The sequence below is a fragment of the Prionailurus viverrinus genome, chromosome B1, assembly GCF_022837055.1.
Source record: "Prionailurus viverrinus isolate Anna chromosome B1, UM_Priviv_1.0, whole genome shotgun sequence".
Classification (NCBI taxonomy): Eukaryota; Metazoa; Chordata; class Mammalia; order Carnivora; family Felidae; genus Prionailurus; species Prionailurus viverrinus.
This window is the reverse complement of record NC_062564.1, coordinates 110,665,239-110,680,407: the sequence shown is the minus strand read 5'-3', so window position 1 is coordinate 110,680,407 and position 15,169 is coordinate 110,665,239. Positions and strand designations below refer to the sequence as shown.

The 15,169-nt window shown below is 36.8% G+C and overlaps 1 protein-coding gene across 11 annotated transcripts in view; it reads left to right on the top strand.

Annotated features, from left to right (window-relative positions):
• ANK2 (ankyrin 2) overlaps positions 1–15,169 on the top strand; it is a 273,390-nt gene that overhangs the window by 141,593 nt on the left and 116,628 nt on the right. For 10 of the 11 annotated variants that reach the window (XM_047855596.1, XM_047855597.1, XM_047855606.1 and 7 more), the window contains 4 exons: positions 3,482–3,580; positions 8,329–8,526; positions 10,707–10,805; positions 10,972–11,070. In XM_047855596.1, the coding sequence (XP_047711552.1) occupies positions 3,482–3,580; positions 8,329–8,526; positions 10,707–10,805; positions 10,972–11,070 (495 nt within the window). The remainder of the gene's footprint in view (positions 1–3,481; positions 3,581–8,328; positions 8,527–10,706; positions 10,806–10,971; positions 11,071–15,169) is intronic. The other variant, XM_047855605.1, reaches the window with a different exon arrangement.

The window sequence follows — 15,169 nt, the reverse complement described above, 5'->3', positions numbered from 1 at the left end:
CAGAGCTCGGTTTTCTGCTATCTGAAAAATCTCACGTTAATGTTAAAAACATTAACAGAAATTTCATAGCTGGTTTAAAATGGTATTACTAATCCAGGTTTTATTAAGAACATTATTCTGTCTTTATTTTTAAACTTATATATTATTTATATGTGGAGATACTCCATATAAGGTTAAATTATTGAAATACATGTTTCAATGCAAACGATGAAAGTATACAAAAACATTAAAAGATGATGAACAAAAACCAATATATCAGAAAAAGTGTTCATAATTATTAAAGCAACAGCAATAGTGGCCACCAATTGTCATATGCTCACTGTTCTAGGCCCCCTGCTAAGTACTCTACAAATATTTTATTTCCTTTTCCTAACAATTTATGAAGTGTGTATTATCTGCTTGTTGAGAAAATGTGGAGGCCTTCATTTGAGAAATGAGACTCCCAACGGGAAAAGTGACTTTCAGAGGAGTTATGTAACTTGACCTAGGATACACAGGGTAGTAATTACAAGAGCCTGTGTTCATACACAGACTTCAGGCTGCATCTACAATCTAAGCAGAGGGGAGGAAGGGAAAAGGTAAGGAAAGAACTGGTTGTAAAAAGCTAATGCTGTGGGCTATCAACTGGAAAAATGGTGTCCCTCTAACGTTGATTGATTTAACCTATTAAGGATTATCAACATCATGGTGTGTTATGAACTGATTCTAGTGAAGAAAAAAAAAGAACAAAAGGAAAGGAACCGTGGGAGGGGAGGAATGTAAGCTTTAAATACAGTCTTAAGAATTTAAGTTAAAAAAGGTATTGAACAGATCATTGCCCCTAGGAGTTAAAAAAAAGTAAATAAAAAAGTCCTGGAACACAAAACCTTGGTAAGATTCAGGGGGTGGGGGGCAATAATGAGACGCTGTACTTATAGAAAATATCTAAAATCTATTCAGATTGAGCATGTTGGGAAACTTGAATTTAGTATAATTCCCATATCCTTGATAAGGGTAGATAAATTGCATCAGATTTAGAATCAATGCAATCCTTACTGTTCTTTGACGTTCTTTTGTGGTTTTAAGTGTTCTCTATATTTTCCTATTGTTATTCTGAGAATATCAGAAGATTTCAACATGATTATACAATGAATATTTCATGTATTCTGTAGGAAAAATACCTATTCTAAAAATGATTTAAGGCAGAGTCCCCTCATCTTTCAAACAAAGGTTGTAAGTCAAACAGGATAAGAAGAATTATCCCCATTTTATGTGTTGTGAAGTTGAGCCTCACAGAGAATATCCATAGTGGCTGATCTGAGACTCACACCTGAAGCTCCCTGATTCCAGAGCCCATTCGCTGGACCATTGCATATAATGCCTTCATTCACTACAGTTGATTTCTCAAACTCTAGTTCTCCATGGAGCCCCCACCAAGAATATGTTTGAGAAATCAAGCTATATCTAATAGTTATATAAATTAAGTAGCAACTAACGCTCTGTACTTTAACCACAAGGTATGTTATCAAGATACAAAAGCACAATCATCTTAATCGCTTTGCCTGCACAGTTACTTTTTTTAGACTCCTCTCTGGCAAACTTTAAAATAACTTGGCATCCCAACTACAGTAGTTAAATACTTTTTTTTTTTCTGGAAAGGCAGTCTTTCCATGCTAATTCCTACATATCTAAAATTGCAAGGTCTATTTTGGATATTCAGTATCTTAATACTAGCTAAGGAGATTTAACAAAGCAAAGTACCATTATAATTCAAGGTTCTAGACCGGGGCACTTGGGTGGCTCAGTCAGTTAAGTGTCTGGCTCTTGATCTCGGCTCAGGTCATGATCTTGTGGTGCCTGAGTTTGAACCCCACCTTGGGCTCTGCGCTGACAAATAACTCAAGATCCTAGCCAGGACCAGAGTGCATGTTCAAATTTGATCATTTGAATATGGATTTATTAAAGGATCTGTTTATAACATTGAGGGTGGATTGTAGGGAAGGCACAAAGGATAGTAGAGTATCCCCAGAGCTACCAACAGCAGGGCTCATTACCAACCCTAGGCCTGCAAGGTGAGAAGTAGGTTGCCAGAACTTCAAAGGAGAAAACTACATGATGGAGGCTGCTTTGGCAGGAGCATAATATTTGGTAAAGAGACACAGCCAGACTAAGGAGATCCTTTGCAGAGTGGCTTCAGGTCTTGCTGCATTTTCCATAGTCAACCAGAAGCCAGAGGGCAAGGTGGCTCATCAATACAATCTAGAGTTCTTTCTGTCAGACGTGGAGCAGAGGAGAGAAAGGTAGAGCGTGGATCTGGAAGGTAAAGGGAAAATACCTAGCATAGGATCCCAGAATGTTGGGATAGGAAGAGTGTTGTGATTCAGATGACTTATATTTATTAGGGGGAAAACATAATTCAGAACAATGGTCCTGGAAACAGAGACACAAAAGATAAGCTATTAGAGTTCTGGAAAATTCAGCTTTTGAAGTCCTCTTTACGTCCCCATCCCTCATTTTCTCTGAATGCTACCTACCTTCTCAATGTCTTTCCCCATGACAATCTTTTTTATCCCTTAAGCTTAAAATCTCTAGTTAATTTATGTACTCAGGATTTCATTTTCTCTCTCACTTCTTACCCATCGTTCGTACATTTTGCCTGATATTACCCATGCACTCTGCTCTCTGGCCATTTCACCCTAAAGAGAAATAAAATCCAAAAGACAGAGGGAATTTGAGGATTTCTCTGGAATCAGAAACTACCTGAGAAGCATCAAGGTCAGAAAGTTTTGTAAGTAACATAACACACAGTTGTGCCATAATTCTGTTTGACACCTTTTTAATGCTATTATTATTAATAACAAATTTCGCCTCTGAGAAATAACTATGTAGTTTTTAAAATGTTGAAAAATATATGTGGAAACCTTTAGAAGAATGTGAAAAACATGACTTTCTTCTCATGAGCAGCAGGGAGCATTTTAGGAGAATTTATAAAACTAGTAACAATTCAAGAGATGCCATAGATGGACAAATTAGGTTAAGAAGAATTTGGGGGTAAAATTGTGTTAGGCAACCAAAATGAAAATAGTTTAATGATATAACATCTGGTTGTAGTTTCAAGCAAGTAGGGTTTTCAAGTTCGACGAATGCAACAAACTCTGCCTTTCCGTCTTCCCAAACAGGGAAACACAGGGCCAACAACATGTGTTTTTACATTGAGCCTCTGCATGTGAGATCTCGCTTGCCTACACCCTCACTCTGTTTCATCCCTATCTTTCTTTTTCTCTCTCTTGCCCTCTGTCAGGATCTCTCACTGTCTTGTCTTCCTCTCACTCTTCTCCTCTATCGTTTAACTAATAGCAGTTCTATTACTGATGTATTGAATCACTAGGAACAAGTTCAGGAAACCTTCTCTTTGAAGTGGCATAAGAGGCAATCTTTGTGTGTGTGTGTGTATGTGTGTGTTTAAGTTAACTCAGGCTTAATTCTTCAATTCTTTGGACAGGATGGGTTGACACCCCTTCACTGTGCTGCAAGAAGTGGACATGACCAAGTGGTAGAACTTCTGTTGGAACGGGGTGCTCCCTTGCTGGCAAGGACTAAGGTGGGTCATTATGGGTAAGATGGGATCTAAAGAACTCTTTAAGCCACTTTTTTGAATATGTCTTTTCTTCTTGAAATCAAAGCATTAATCAAGTATTTTCTAATTACTCAACAATTGCGTGCTAGAAATGAGGAGTGTATATCAAACTGTTTTAAAGTTATTTTACTATATTTTAATTGAATATTTATTTGAAATTATTTGGAGCAAAACCCAGCCCACATATTTAAAATATGTGTAGAATGAACTTAATCTTTAAAGCTGTGCCCTATAGGCCATGAAATGGTAGTTTCAAATCATATGTATTATTTTCATTCTCATACTGATACCATGAGTGTTGTAGAGTTTTATCTTTAAAATGTGACATATTGGGCTGGATAATGCAGAGATAATTGTAGAAAGTTTTGTGGAGAAAACTTATTGAAATTTAAATGAAAATAACAAAATTTCACCAGTCACGTTGCAACCAATAAAAAACATATATCAAATTGAGAACAGACAGATTTGCTTTTCCACAAACTATAAAATAGTCACTAATGAAGACAATGGATTACCTAGATGAATTTTTTACTGGCTTTCTTATAATACCAAATATCACTTATATGTAAGGATGTAGCATAAAGTATCTGTGACTGCATGATTGTATCTACTCATTTATTCAGTCATTCATTCATCCATGCATACAATTATCATAGTGAGTAGCTACAATGCGCCAGGCAGTGTTCTGATCACTAAGGAACTATCAAGGTAAATAATACACAGTGTTTGTTCAAGAAGCTCAAAATTGAGTGGGTAAGATAGATAAGGAGATAATAACAAAAAGTAGAGCTATGTTCAGGGTAAAGAACAGGGAGAAGATGAACTAATCAGGTTGGCAAGTTGATACCATAAGCCTGTGAGTGGAATAGGCACCTAATGCCAGACTATTCTTCCCCTTACATAAAACTCCCAGTTTTGAATCATCCATTATTCCTCCTTGAAGCAAATATTCATCTATCTAGTCACCCCCCCCCCCCCATTATTTGAAAATGCTAGCTCTTGGCAAACTGACTCTTCACCACAACCCCTCTTCTAATACATGATGACTTTAATGATCTTGGCCACAGCTGTAGATGACCTTTCTGGTTGGCCTCTCAATTTGGTAACTGTAAACCCTGTGTAAACCCCCCTTTCTGTGTCTAACCTCTGACTCTCCAAACACCCCTGTATGTTTTAGCTACCTTTCTCTGGAACCCCAACTCTAGAAATGTGTTTATTCTTCTGAGTCCATCAGCCACTGTTTTACTGTCCCTCATTTACTTTTATGCCCTCACTTTTGCCCAGCATAATCATTCATATCACTCCCTGACATATTCATGCTCACTTGCTATATTTGACCCTGATCAAATCTTGCAGCTGAGTGTGGTGGCAGAAAACACCCAGCCATACTGACTGTGTTCACTATAAATTCATAATTGCTCACCTCAAGTTGACCTTTAATGCTGCTAGACAATCACGATATGTTTCCCAAGTGTGTTCGCTCTTACTCCCTGCTACCTGACTGTTCTATACTTTTTTCTTTCTTTAGACTTCTTTGTCTGTTGTCACTTCTCACAGCACTGACAAAACTGAAGTAATCAGAAGAGAATTTCTGTAGACTCCTGTCTTCCTATCTACCAATTACGTGAATCTGTCCATATAGTCTGCGTTCTCTCCTCTTGCTATTGTCTGACACAGTTGCTTGCTCCTCTCTTCTCAAAACACTTTCCTTTCCTTATTTGTCTTCTGGGACATTACACCCCTCTGTCTTTCCTTCTGCTTAGTCTCCTTGCCTGTCTCCTCTTCCCTCCCACATCGCTGAATGTTAGAACCTCCAGAGCTCACTTTGTTTATTTGTCTATCCATATTCACTAAGAAATCCCATCCAGTTTCATCTTTAAATACAACTTATACGCTGATGACACACATCTATGTATCTCCAGAGCTCTATTTTGTAGATGTCAACTTACCATTGCTGCATAGATGTCTACTGTGCATCTCAAATTTAGTACATTCAAAACTCAGCTGCTGATATTTCCCTCACCCCTACTCCTAATCCTTCTTGTAGTCTTTTGATCTCAAATGATGTTTATTATCCCATTCTTTCAGTTTCACAGGTCAAATACATCATGCAGTGCTTGAGTCTCCTCTCTCTTCATATCCTATCACTAAACCTTGTCACGTCTTCCCTCAAAATACCTCATAATTCAGCAATTTCTTAACAGTCTTATTACCACCCCCCTGGTCTAGATCACTATCAACCCTACCTCAATGATTGCAAGAGATGCTAATTTGACTCCCTTTTTCTCATTTAACCCCATTCGGTATATTCTCAACAGAACAACCAGAGTAATCCTGTTGTCTTAAACCTTCCAAAAGCATCCCAGCTCCCTCCAAGTAGAAATCAAAAAGTCTACCCTGCCTTGTAGGTCTCTTGCCTGAGTTGCTCTCCTTATTCACTCCTCTTATTCACATGTCTTCAGCTGCATTCTGCTCCCTACTGTTCATCAGTCATGCTGGTGGTCTCAACCGGACATGCTTGTATTTGCTTTTCCTCATCCTCAAATATTCTCCCACAGATGAGCAGGACCAGCTCTCATACTGTCATCATGTCTTTCACCAAAACTCACCTTGTCAGCGAGGCTACTTCTGGCTAGCCTATCCACAGTGCACTCATATACACAAACTCCCTTGGCCATCCAATGCTTTAGTGTTCTTCTTAATACTGGTGGCCTTCTGGGGCGCCTGCATAGCTCAGTTGGTTAAGCATCAGATTTCAGCTCAGGTCGTGATCTCCCAGTTTGCGAGTTCAAGCCCTGCATGGGGCTCTGTGCTGGCAGCTCGGAGCCTGGAGCCTGCTTTGTTTCTGTGTCTTCCTCTGTCTCTGCCCCTCCCCTGCTCACACTCTGTCTCACTCTATCTCTCAAAAATAGATGTTAAAAAAAATTTAAAAAAACCAAAACACTGATGGTCTTCTAACATACTATATATTTTAATTCTTATTCTTTTTGAATTGTCTGTCCACCACACATTACCTCCATGAAAACAGGGGGTCCCTGTCTGTTATGTTTCTAGTTGTACCCTCAGTACTTGATCAGAACCTAAGTAGGTATGCAGTAAATATTTGTGAAATGTAACAAAGAATTAATTGCTGAAGATTTTATTTTCCACATACCTTTTAAGTGGATAAAACCACATTAAAGATTGATAGACTGTCAGAGACACATGCCACACATCACCCCAGATACTGCCAAGGCCTGAATTTCTTCTACACTTTGCCCTTATGCTATCTCCCCTCCAATGCATAAATACCTTCTCATCACCCTGCTCTTCTAAGTTCATTTCAAGAATTTTTTAACATAAAAGCAATAATTATGGGCAGAGTATTTAAAAAACAAAGAAAGTATATTAATAATTTCAGAACCGCATACTTCTGCCACCCACAAATCACAAGTGAAGACTTTGCTGTATTTGGTTTCAGTTGTCCCTCATTGTTGAAATCACCTTCCTTGTTGAGAATATCAGGCCTTCAGCACATTCTGGCTCTTTATCCAGACACAGTTTCTACTTCTTTGAATGTAATGACTTCCAAGCTGGGTACTTGGTCAACAATTATTTCCTAGTCACTGTATTTGCATTGCTTATTAAGAAAATACTCTTTTTTTTTTATTAAATTTCATTTTTTTTTTTTCAACGTTTATTTATTTTTGGGACAGAGAGAGACAGAGCATGAACGGGGGGAGGGGCAGAGAGAGGGAGACACAGAATCGGAAACAGGCTCCAGGCTCTGAGCCATCAGCCCAGAGCCTGACGCGGGGCTTGAACTCACGGACCGCGAGATCGTGACCTGGCTGAAGTCGGACGCTTAACCGACTGCGCCACCCAGGCGCCCCAAGAAAATACTCTTTGTTAATGGGCAGATGTTTTCTAATTTAGTTTCTGCCCTAATTTGACATATTTTTTCTTATAAGCTTATTTATTTAAATTTTAAAACGAGTGTCTTACCTAAACTGATAATCCTCAGTGAATTACCCTCCTATCTTACATTCCTGCTATTGACCTTCTCTGACAATTAAGACTAACGCTGTTTTGGGCACCATCAATGATAATAAATTTATATTATTTTCAAAATTTAAAAGCTGGGAGGTCATTGGCACATGATCCACATTTGTCTCACACTTTTCAGCCCTTCCCTGACTGCTTTCTCCAAGTCCAGTTCACGTCTCATGATAGGAAAAAAGGAATTCTAGAATTTCAGAGCAGCACGGATCTATGAGATGATCAAAATATCTTTCTCTCCTTGATGAACCCACTTTCTCCTCCTTCATCCACACACCCCCCCCATTTAGAAGTAAAGAAAATCTTGCAGAGAGATTAATTGAATGGAATCGGATACAAATAATTTCAGCATCAGCCATCGCTTGTTTTAAATATCTAACATTGCCCTAAGAATTGTGAGAGCCATCTGAATTGCCACACAGTATCATGTATTCATTCTCAAAAGACGTATTAATTTCTGTTTTGCCTAAAATAGCATACTTATGAAATTAAATGTTCTCTTAGCTTCCCTCAGCACCTCACACAGTCTACCATACATTTAGATGTCAAGTGGAGATTATTTTTCCCTCTGCTACCAACTGTACCAGATATCAAGAATTGACTTTGCTGTGTTTCACAACCTGGAAGTCATGACTGAAATGTGGACTTGGTCTTGTTGTGTTTTCGATATGCAGAATGGGCTGTCTCCACTTCACATGGCTGCACAGGGGGACCATGTGGAATGTGTGAAGCACCTGTTACAGCACAAGGCGCCTGTTGACGATGTCACCCTAGACTACCTGACGGCCCTCCACGTTGCTGCACACTGTGGCCACTACCGTGTCACCAAACTCCTTCTGGACAAAAGAGCCAATCCAAACGCCAGAGCTCTGGTAAACCTGGCCTAGTCCACATTAACAGAATAGAGACTGAGATCAGTATACCATAGTGATTGATCAATGGTGCACCAGCAAAGTGTGGTTACATATATGAAGTTAATTCTGCTAAGTTCGTTGCCTCCTACAAGTGGCCTGCCTACCTCATGCCTTCACAGTTTGCTATTAAATGATGGTGAGCGAGGATAGATTTAGGAAAACACCAAGGTACCATTTCCACAACTAGCAAGCTTCAGATAGATATGAAACTTCTGTAGCGGTAAGCACTTTTAAATGGAAAATAGAAGTTGAAAATAGGAAATCGCAAAATAAATTCTAAACATCTCTATACCAAGTCAGAATGAAAGTGTGGAAAAGTTGAATGTTATTAATCCCTATTTGGGGAAAAAAATGGTTTTAAAGTGCTGAGTAGGTTTGACCATGTTAAGACAGGGTAAAATGTAAGCCTGCAAAGAGTTCACTTAGAGAATTTCCTTACTGACCTGATTCCCCAAACACAGTCTAATAGAAAAGTGATGCTTAGCACTTTCCTGCTTCAAGAAACATTTCATATAAACTATTATGGGAATTGCTCAAGAGAAATCTACAAGAGGCTGTTCCTAGAGCAGCATATGTATTTCCCAAGGTCTAATATTGAATAAATCTTCCTTGCTTCACTTATATTCTAATAATAATCGTTGGGAGTATTAGGCATGTACTAATTTATGCCTCTTGTTTCCTAATTCTCAAACTAAAAGCAATCCTTTATCCTATACATGTACATGGTTTATGCCAGTTAAATTAGTCTTCAGATAATATTTAAAATGAGAGAGTTCCATGAGAATTATTAAACAATAAATCTTATTTTTATTAGAAAATTTTCCATTGGAATCAATTTATTCCTAATTGCCCAGGAAGCAAATATATTTTTAGGGTTGTATGAAATTATGTAAGGATATTTATTTTCTTATAAGGAGGAAAATACTCACTTTCATTTGGATAGTGGTCAATAAGCTTATAAAATATTACACTCTCATAATTAAAAGTCACTTAAGTGCTACACATACATTTGGCTATTTATACCTGGCTTACTACATAGCTTATAAATGGGAAGTGACTTGAACATCGTGAAGAATAATAAGTCATTAGGTTAAGTAAGACAATATGCTTTCTTGAGAACTGCTAATGTAGAAAAATATTGACTGATGATCAGTCCCCATTCGGACAAGCAAAGTAACTAACTGGCAGAACAGATATAGCCATTCTGTATGTAGGGATCATTGTTCAAATGATAATTGTTCAAAGGGATAATTGTTCAAATAAAATTATGATACTTACACATAAGGATTAAGCATGGGACTAATTAACACATTTTTATGTAATTGCCCCCAATTCCTACACATTGCCTAGTTTGGAAAGTTAAAAACTGTCTTAGAGACATCTCCACATTCCTTTGCCTCAGAGATACCTTATTCCACTAATTCCAGAAATTCTCCATACTTGTCTTGAAAACATTCAAGAACTTAATAATCATATCTTTATAAAATGACAAAACTGAAAATGTTTTAATGTAAGAAATATAACTTCTGGATATAAAATATTATCAGCATAATTATTTCTGCTAATACACAACAATTCCTTATAAAAATTTCTTAATGGAAGATATATAACTTTTGGAGGTAAAAATTATTAGCATAAATAATGGTTTCTGCTAATTTGCAACACCCCCTGCCTGAAGATGTTAGCGAAGCTGAAACATTTATTGTAGAGGCAGTCATGCTTGTAGAGTTTTGAAGTCAAACAGGTGAACAGTTATTATGCCCTAAGAAATGGTCTTTCATCAGAAAAATAGATGTTTACCTTCCATGCACCTTCAAGCCATTTCATCACCTGACCAATCAGTATACTTTAAAACATCTCAGAACTTCTGGTAAGGAGGCCCATGCAGTTTTCTTTACTTTTGTTTTTCTCTGTAACCGCACGAATAGAATTCTATACAGGCCCCCTACATATAAACAAAGTTCGGGGCCTACGGGAGCACATACCACTTTTCTTTCCAAATTTTCAACACCTACAGCATTTGAAAAAATGGTAACATTACGTGACGATGTAACATTATTGCCTGCAATGTGCCAGCATGGAGTTGCGTGAGGATCGTTTCTGCATGTTTTCAACTAACTTGATTGTCTTTTGCACAGAATGGTTTTACTCCACTGCACATTGCCTGCAAGAAAAACCGCATCAAAGTCATGGAACTGCTGGTGAAATATGGGGCTTCAATCCAAGCTATCACAGAGGTAGAAAAATGTTTCAGCCTGTCACGAAACATTCCTTCTCTTACTCCTTCTTTCCCTTCCTGTCCCCCATCTTCTGTCCTCTTTACTCAAGTGTTATTTATCTGAAGAAGTCCCCAAAGCCCCCACTGGTGCAGAGGAGTAAAACTGCTGTTGCTTTGTTTCGCAGTCTGGCCTCACACCAATACATGTGGCTGCCTTCATGGGCCACTTGAACATTGTCCTCCTTCTGCTGCAGAACGGAGCCTCTCCAGATGTCACTAACATTGTGAGTATGGCTTGGGTCAGAATAACCACAGGGAGAAGGAGCGAGAGGAAAAGAGAGTATGGATGTGTGTAGGGATGTCCGTGTGTATGTCATCATAGGTAGAGCAGCCGAGTTTTGAGAAGAGCCTCCATAATAACAAGTTATTAAAATAATCACCAGACCTTCGCTGAGAACAATTGTGTTAGAAAATAGAATGTAAGCTGTGGAAGCTGTTTCAGCTTCCTGGTGCAGATGGATTAAACATGCATCGTAAATCCATTTATTAGAACAAAATACATTCTGAAAGCTCCTCAGAATGTGAATGAATAATTGGTTGGAATAAAATCTTAAGGACACATTCTAGTTGCTTGAGTGAATTGTATTCCAGGTAATTTTGATTGTCATATGAAGTCAGTACCACAATGACTCATAGCAGATAGTTAACCAGAGATAGACCCATATTATGGATTTTCATTTGATATCAGATTCTTCCTCTTTCAATAACATGGACTTTTCATTTTCTAACCTTACTTTGATTTTTCATTTTGATTTGATTTTGTTTGCTAGAGTGGAGCCTCTCTTACCTGAAATAATTATACCATTATGACTTTTTCGTGTATCTTGAAATGAATGTTGGTCTCCAGACAACGTTTATTCTGCCAGGGACTACTGGATGTCCCAGAATTCTTCTGCCTAATCTGAATTAGGATTTTAACTTCCAACTTCCTTATGTTTCTTTAATTTTCTTGGAGTCTGCCACTTTAAACTTTGATCGTTGAATGCAAAATTTCTCCTTACTCTGCACAAGGTGTAGTCAGTATTTAGAGCTCAACAGGGGGCCATTGGAATATTGAGATTTTTTTTAAGTAGGCGATAGAGATAACTCTCCCCCAATAAGCATCAGTGCTTATTATTGAGTCATATTTTCAAAAGCAATTGATTGACTACCGTTGTTAAATTTTGGTATATCATTCCATTTGAGTTGTGAAACAGAATGTTTTCATTTTCATTCCCTCTCACTTTCTCATGCCTTTGCATTTTACACACTATTTCTGTGCTAAGTTTCTGATGCATGGACAAAATCCATGTGAGATGAATTAATTTGGTTTAAATATTATTTAATACTCTCTCTTTATATTATTCCCAATTGGAGCATGAAACCATTAAATCATTGAAATATAGTCTATGTTTATATTTCCCTAATTATAGCTTATTGGTCCGAAGGTAATAATATCATAAATTAATCTTTATTCCATTAAGGATAAGAGTAATTTAAAAACATGCCAATTTGAGTTTAATTTCTAGTCACTTCTTAGAACTTTAAAAGTAATCAACATCCTTTTTCTGTGCAGAGATGGTGACCACCTCTTTTTTAAACTGAGACCTGTATGAACCAGTAACTTTCAAGGAAAGTGCTCTGTATATTTTCCCACCATACTGTATTTTCTGTATTTGCATTTCAATGCCTTCAGGATCAAGGAACAATGGTGATACTGTGTTAAATTATGTTATCGTATTATAAGAGTAACATATATAAGTATATTCTATGTGATGCTTTATTGAAATCCCCTAGGTTAATATTTTTGAGGGGAGAATTTTATAGAATCTTCAAAGAAACTCCATATGAAATGGTTGTGTGATTCTGTGGCCACTGTTAATTTGCTTCTTAACTAACCAATTCCAAACCATTTGGTGGTTATGGATTTACTCCATATTCATATGCTCCCCTCTGCAAAAAAAAAGAAAGCGCTATGTAGGCTACATGTAGATTTTCAAATTAAAATATTAATCAAAACAATAAAAAAATGCTCGCATCCTTTAGGCTGCGAAATCCCAATTTCGGTAATTGTAATATAAAACTAAACTTCAACCTACCAGTCACTATAAAGTTCACTTTGTTTTATCTTCTCACCTGTCTCTTACATACCCTTTCCCTTCAGTTCCCTCAAAACAAATACTTGAGAGGCACCTGCTAATATAATCCTCTTAACATGTTTCCTAGTTGTTTTTTTTGTTTTGTTTTGTTTTTGTTTTTTTGTTTTTTTTTGTTTTTTTTTTTTGTATTCAATGTCCTTCAGGGAGCAGATACCATGTAGATAGATAGGGTTATCAGATAAAATACAGAACTCCTGGTTAAATTTGAATTTCAGATAAATGACAAGTAATTGTTTTCAGTATAAGTATGTCCTGTGCAATAGTTGAGACATATTTATCTTAAGATAATTATTCATTGTTTGTCTGGAATTCAAATTTAACTGGTCATCCTGTACTTTTATTTACTAAATCTGGCAACCTACATTTAGAGGGATTTCATTTCTCTAGCAGTGGGATGCCTGTGAACTTGTGCATTCTCAGGACATGAGGATATAACTACTGGATCCAAAACTCTGTGCAGATGAAGAAACTGTGTGAACCCTGACTGCCTGCGCGCTGTGTGAGAGTTGGTCATTTCCTGACCCCAAAGTACCCCACCCTTGGAGCCTTTGTGTGTTGCCTGAAATCCTGTTGCATTTTTGAATGTAATGCTGTCTGTTGTGCTTTGATGCTTTCCAACTGATGCAGCCAAAGTGGAAGTCAATGTAGCTGTCGGCCAAATCAGTTTTAACAACTGAGAAGAGGGGCATGAAAATTTAGTACCTGCTTCGGACATGAGCGTACCCATTCTCTTGCCAGTCTTGTTTTTGTCTCAAAATTCATTCCAAGTGTGAGATGTACCAATAACTGAATCACGCACAGATATTATTATTGCAAAGCTTCCTTTCCGGAAAGCTCACAAATTCACTTTGCACTTTAAAACCTGGGAAGTGGAACTACCACTTGTAATACATCCATAATCCAAAGTATCTGTTGACAACCATGGGAGTCGAAAACGAAGCACTTTGGGGTCTGTCCAGAGTATGGTGTGAGATATTACCAAGTTTTCGCATATAAAAATCAATGAGTTCATGCCAAAGTTCACACTTTATATTATGTTTAAAAATTCCCCCCAGTACTTGAGGTGAATTAGTTTAAGATAAAGAAAACAAAAGTGTTGAATAAGATGAGGTACCCAACAATCAAGAAATGGAAGTCATTAAAATAATATATGCCTTCTTTCATTTTTTTATTTATATTTATGTATAAACAAGGGTAATGTAAATATAAAAGGGTTAGGGAAATTTACAATAAAAATCAAGTACCCCAGAGTCATTAAATAAGAAATGAACAAGACCATTGCTTTAAATTGGAGAGACATGTGTGTATGTGTATGTATATATATATACATATATATATATATGTATATATATATATATATAACTTTTCTTTGAATATAGTGTTTAATATTTTAGATTAGGTTTTATATCTAACTCATTGATTTTAAATGTATAAATATCATAAAAATAACTCATTTTAAGTATAAAATAAAATAAGGTTATTGGAAATATTAAGACTAGTATTGGAAACATTTTACATTCTGAAAACTCCTTATTGATAAAGTTTGGCTTGTAAACTAAACATATAAATCCATCCATAAGTAGGAACTCATGACACCATAACTTCTTATAAGGAAATTTATTTTTGTCTTTATTTCTACTAACATTAGTAAAATTGCTATACTTCTGTTAGTCTTAGAAATAGAATCAAGATACGAGGGCTTTTTGTGATTGTTTAATAGTTAGATCTTAACCATCTATTTAGAGACAGGTTAAGTGATATAGAAAACAAGTTTGAAATTGTGGGTGTCCAAAGAGGAAAAATCTTGCCATACACCCAAAGGTTAAGGACAAATATTGCTATTCCAATAATGTGTTTTATGAGACAGCACACTTCAGATACATTTACTTTACAAAAGTCAAAACTTGTCATCATTAAGGCCATTAGAGGATAAGTGAATCATCAATAAAACAGAAAAAATATAGAGTAGACATCCAGGTTAATGCTTTCAAAATCAAATCATTTGAAATGGATTTTTCATAACTTCATAAGGAATGGGTCTCTGATACTAGGAAATAAAATGAACTGTGAGCTATGTACCAAACTTAAGTTGTGCAAGGAATCAGAAGAAATGATTCACTGGAATTTGTCAGAAATATGCAATTACCACAACCAACTTTAAGATCAATTGCATTTCTTTGGAGTG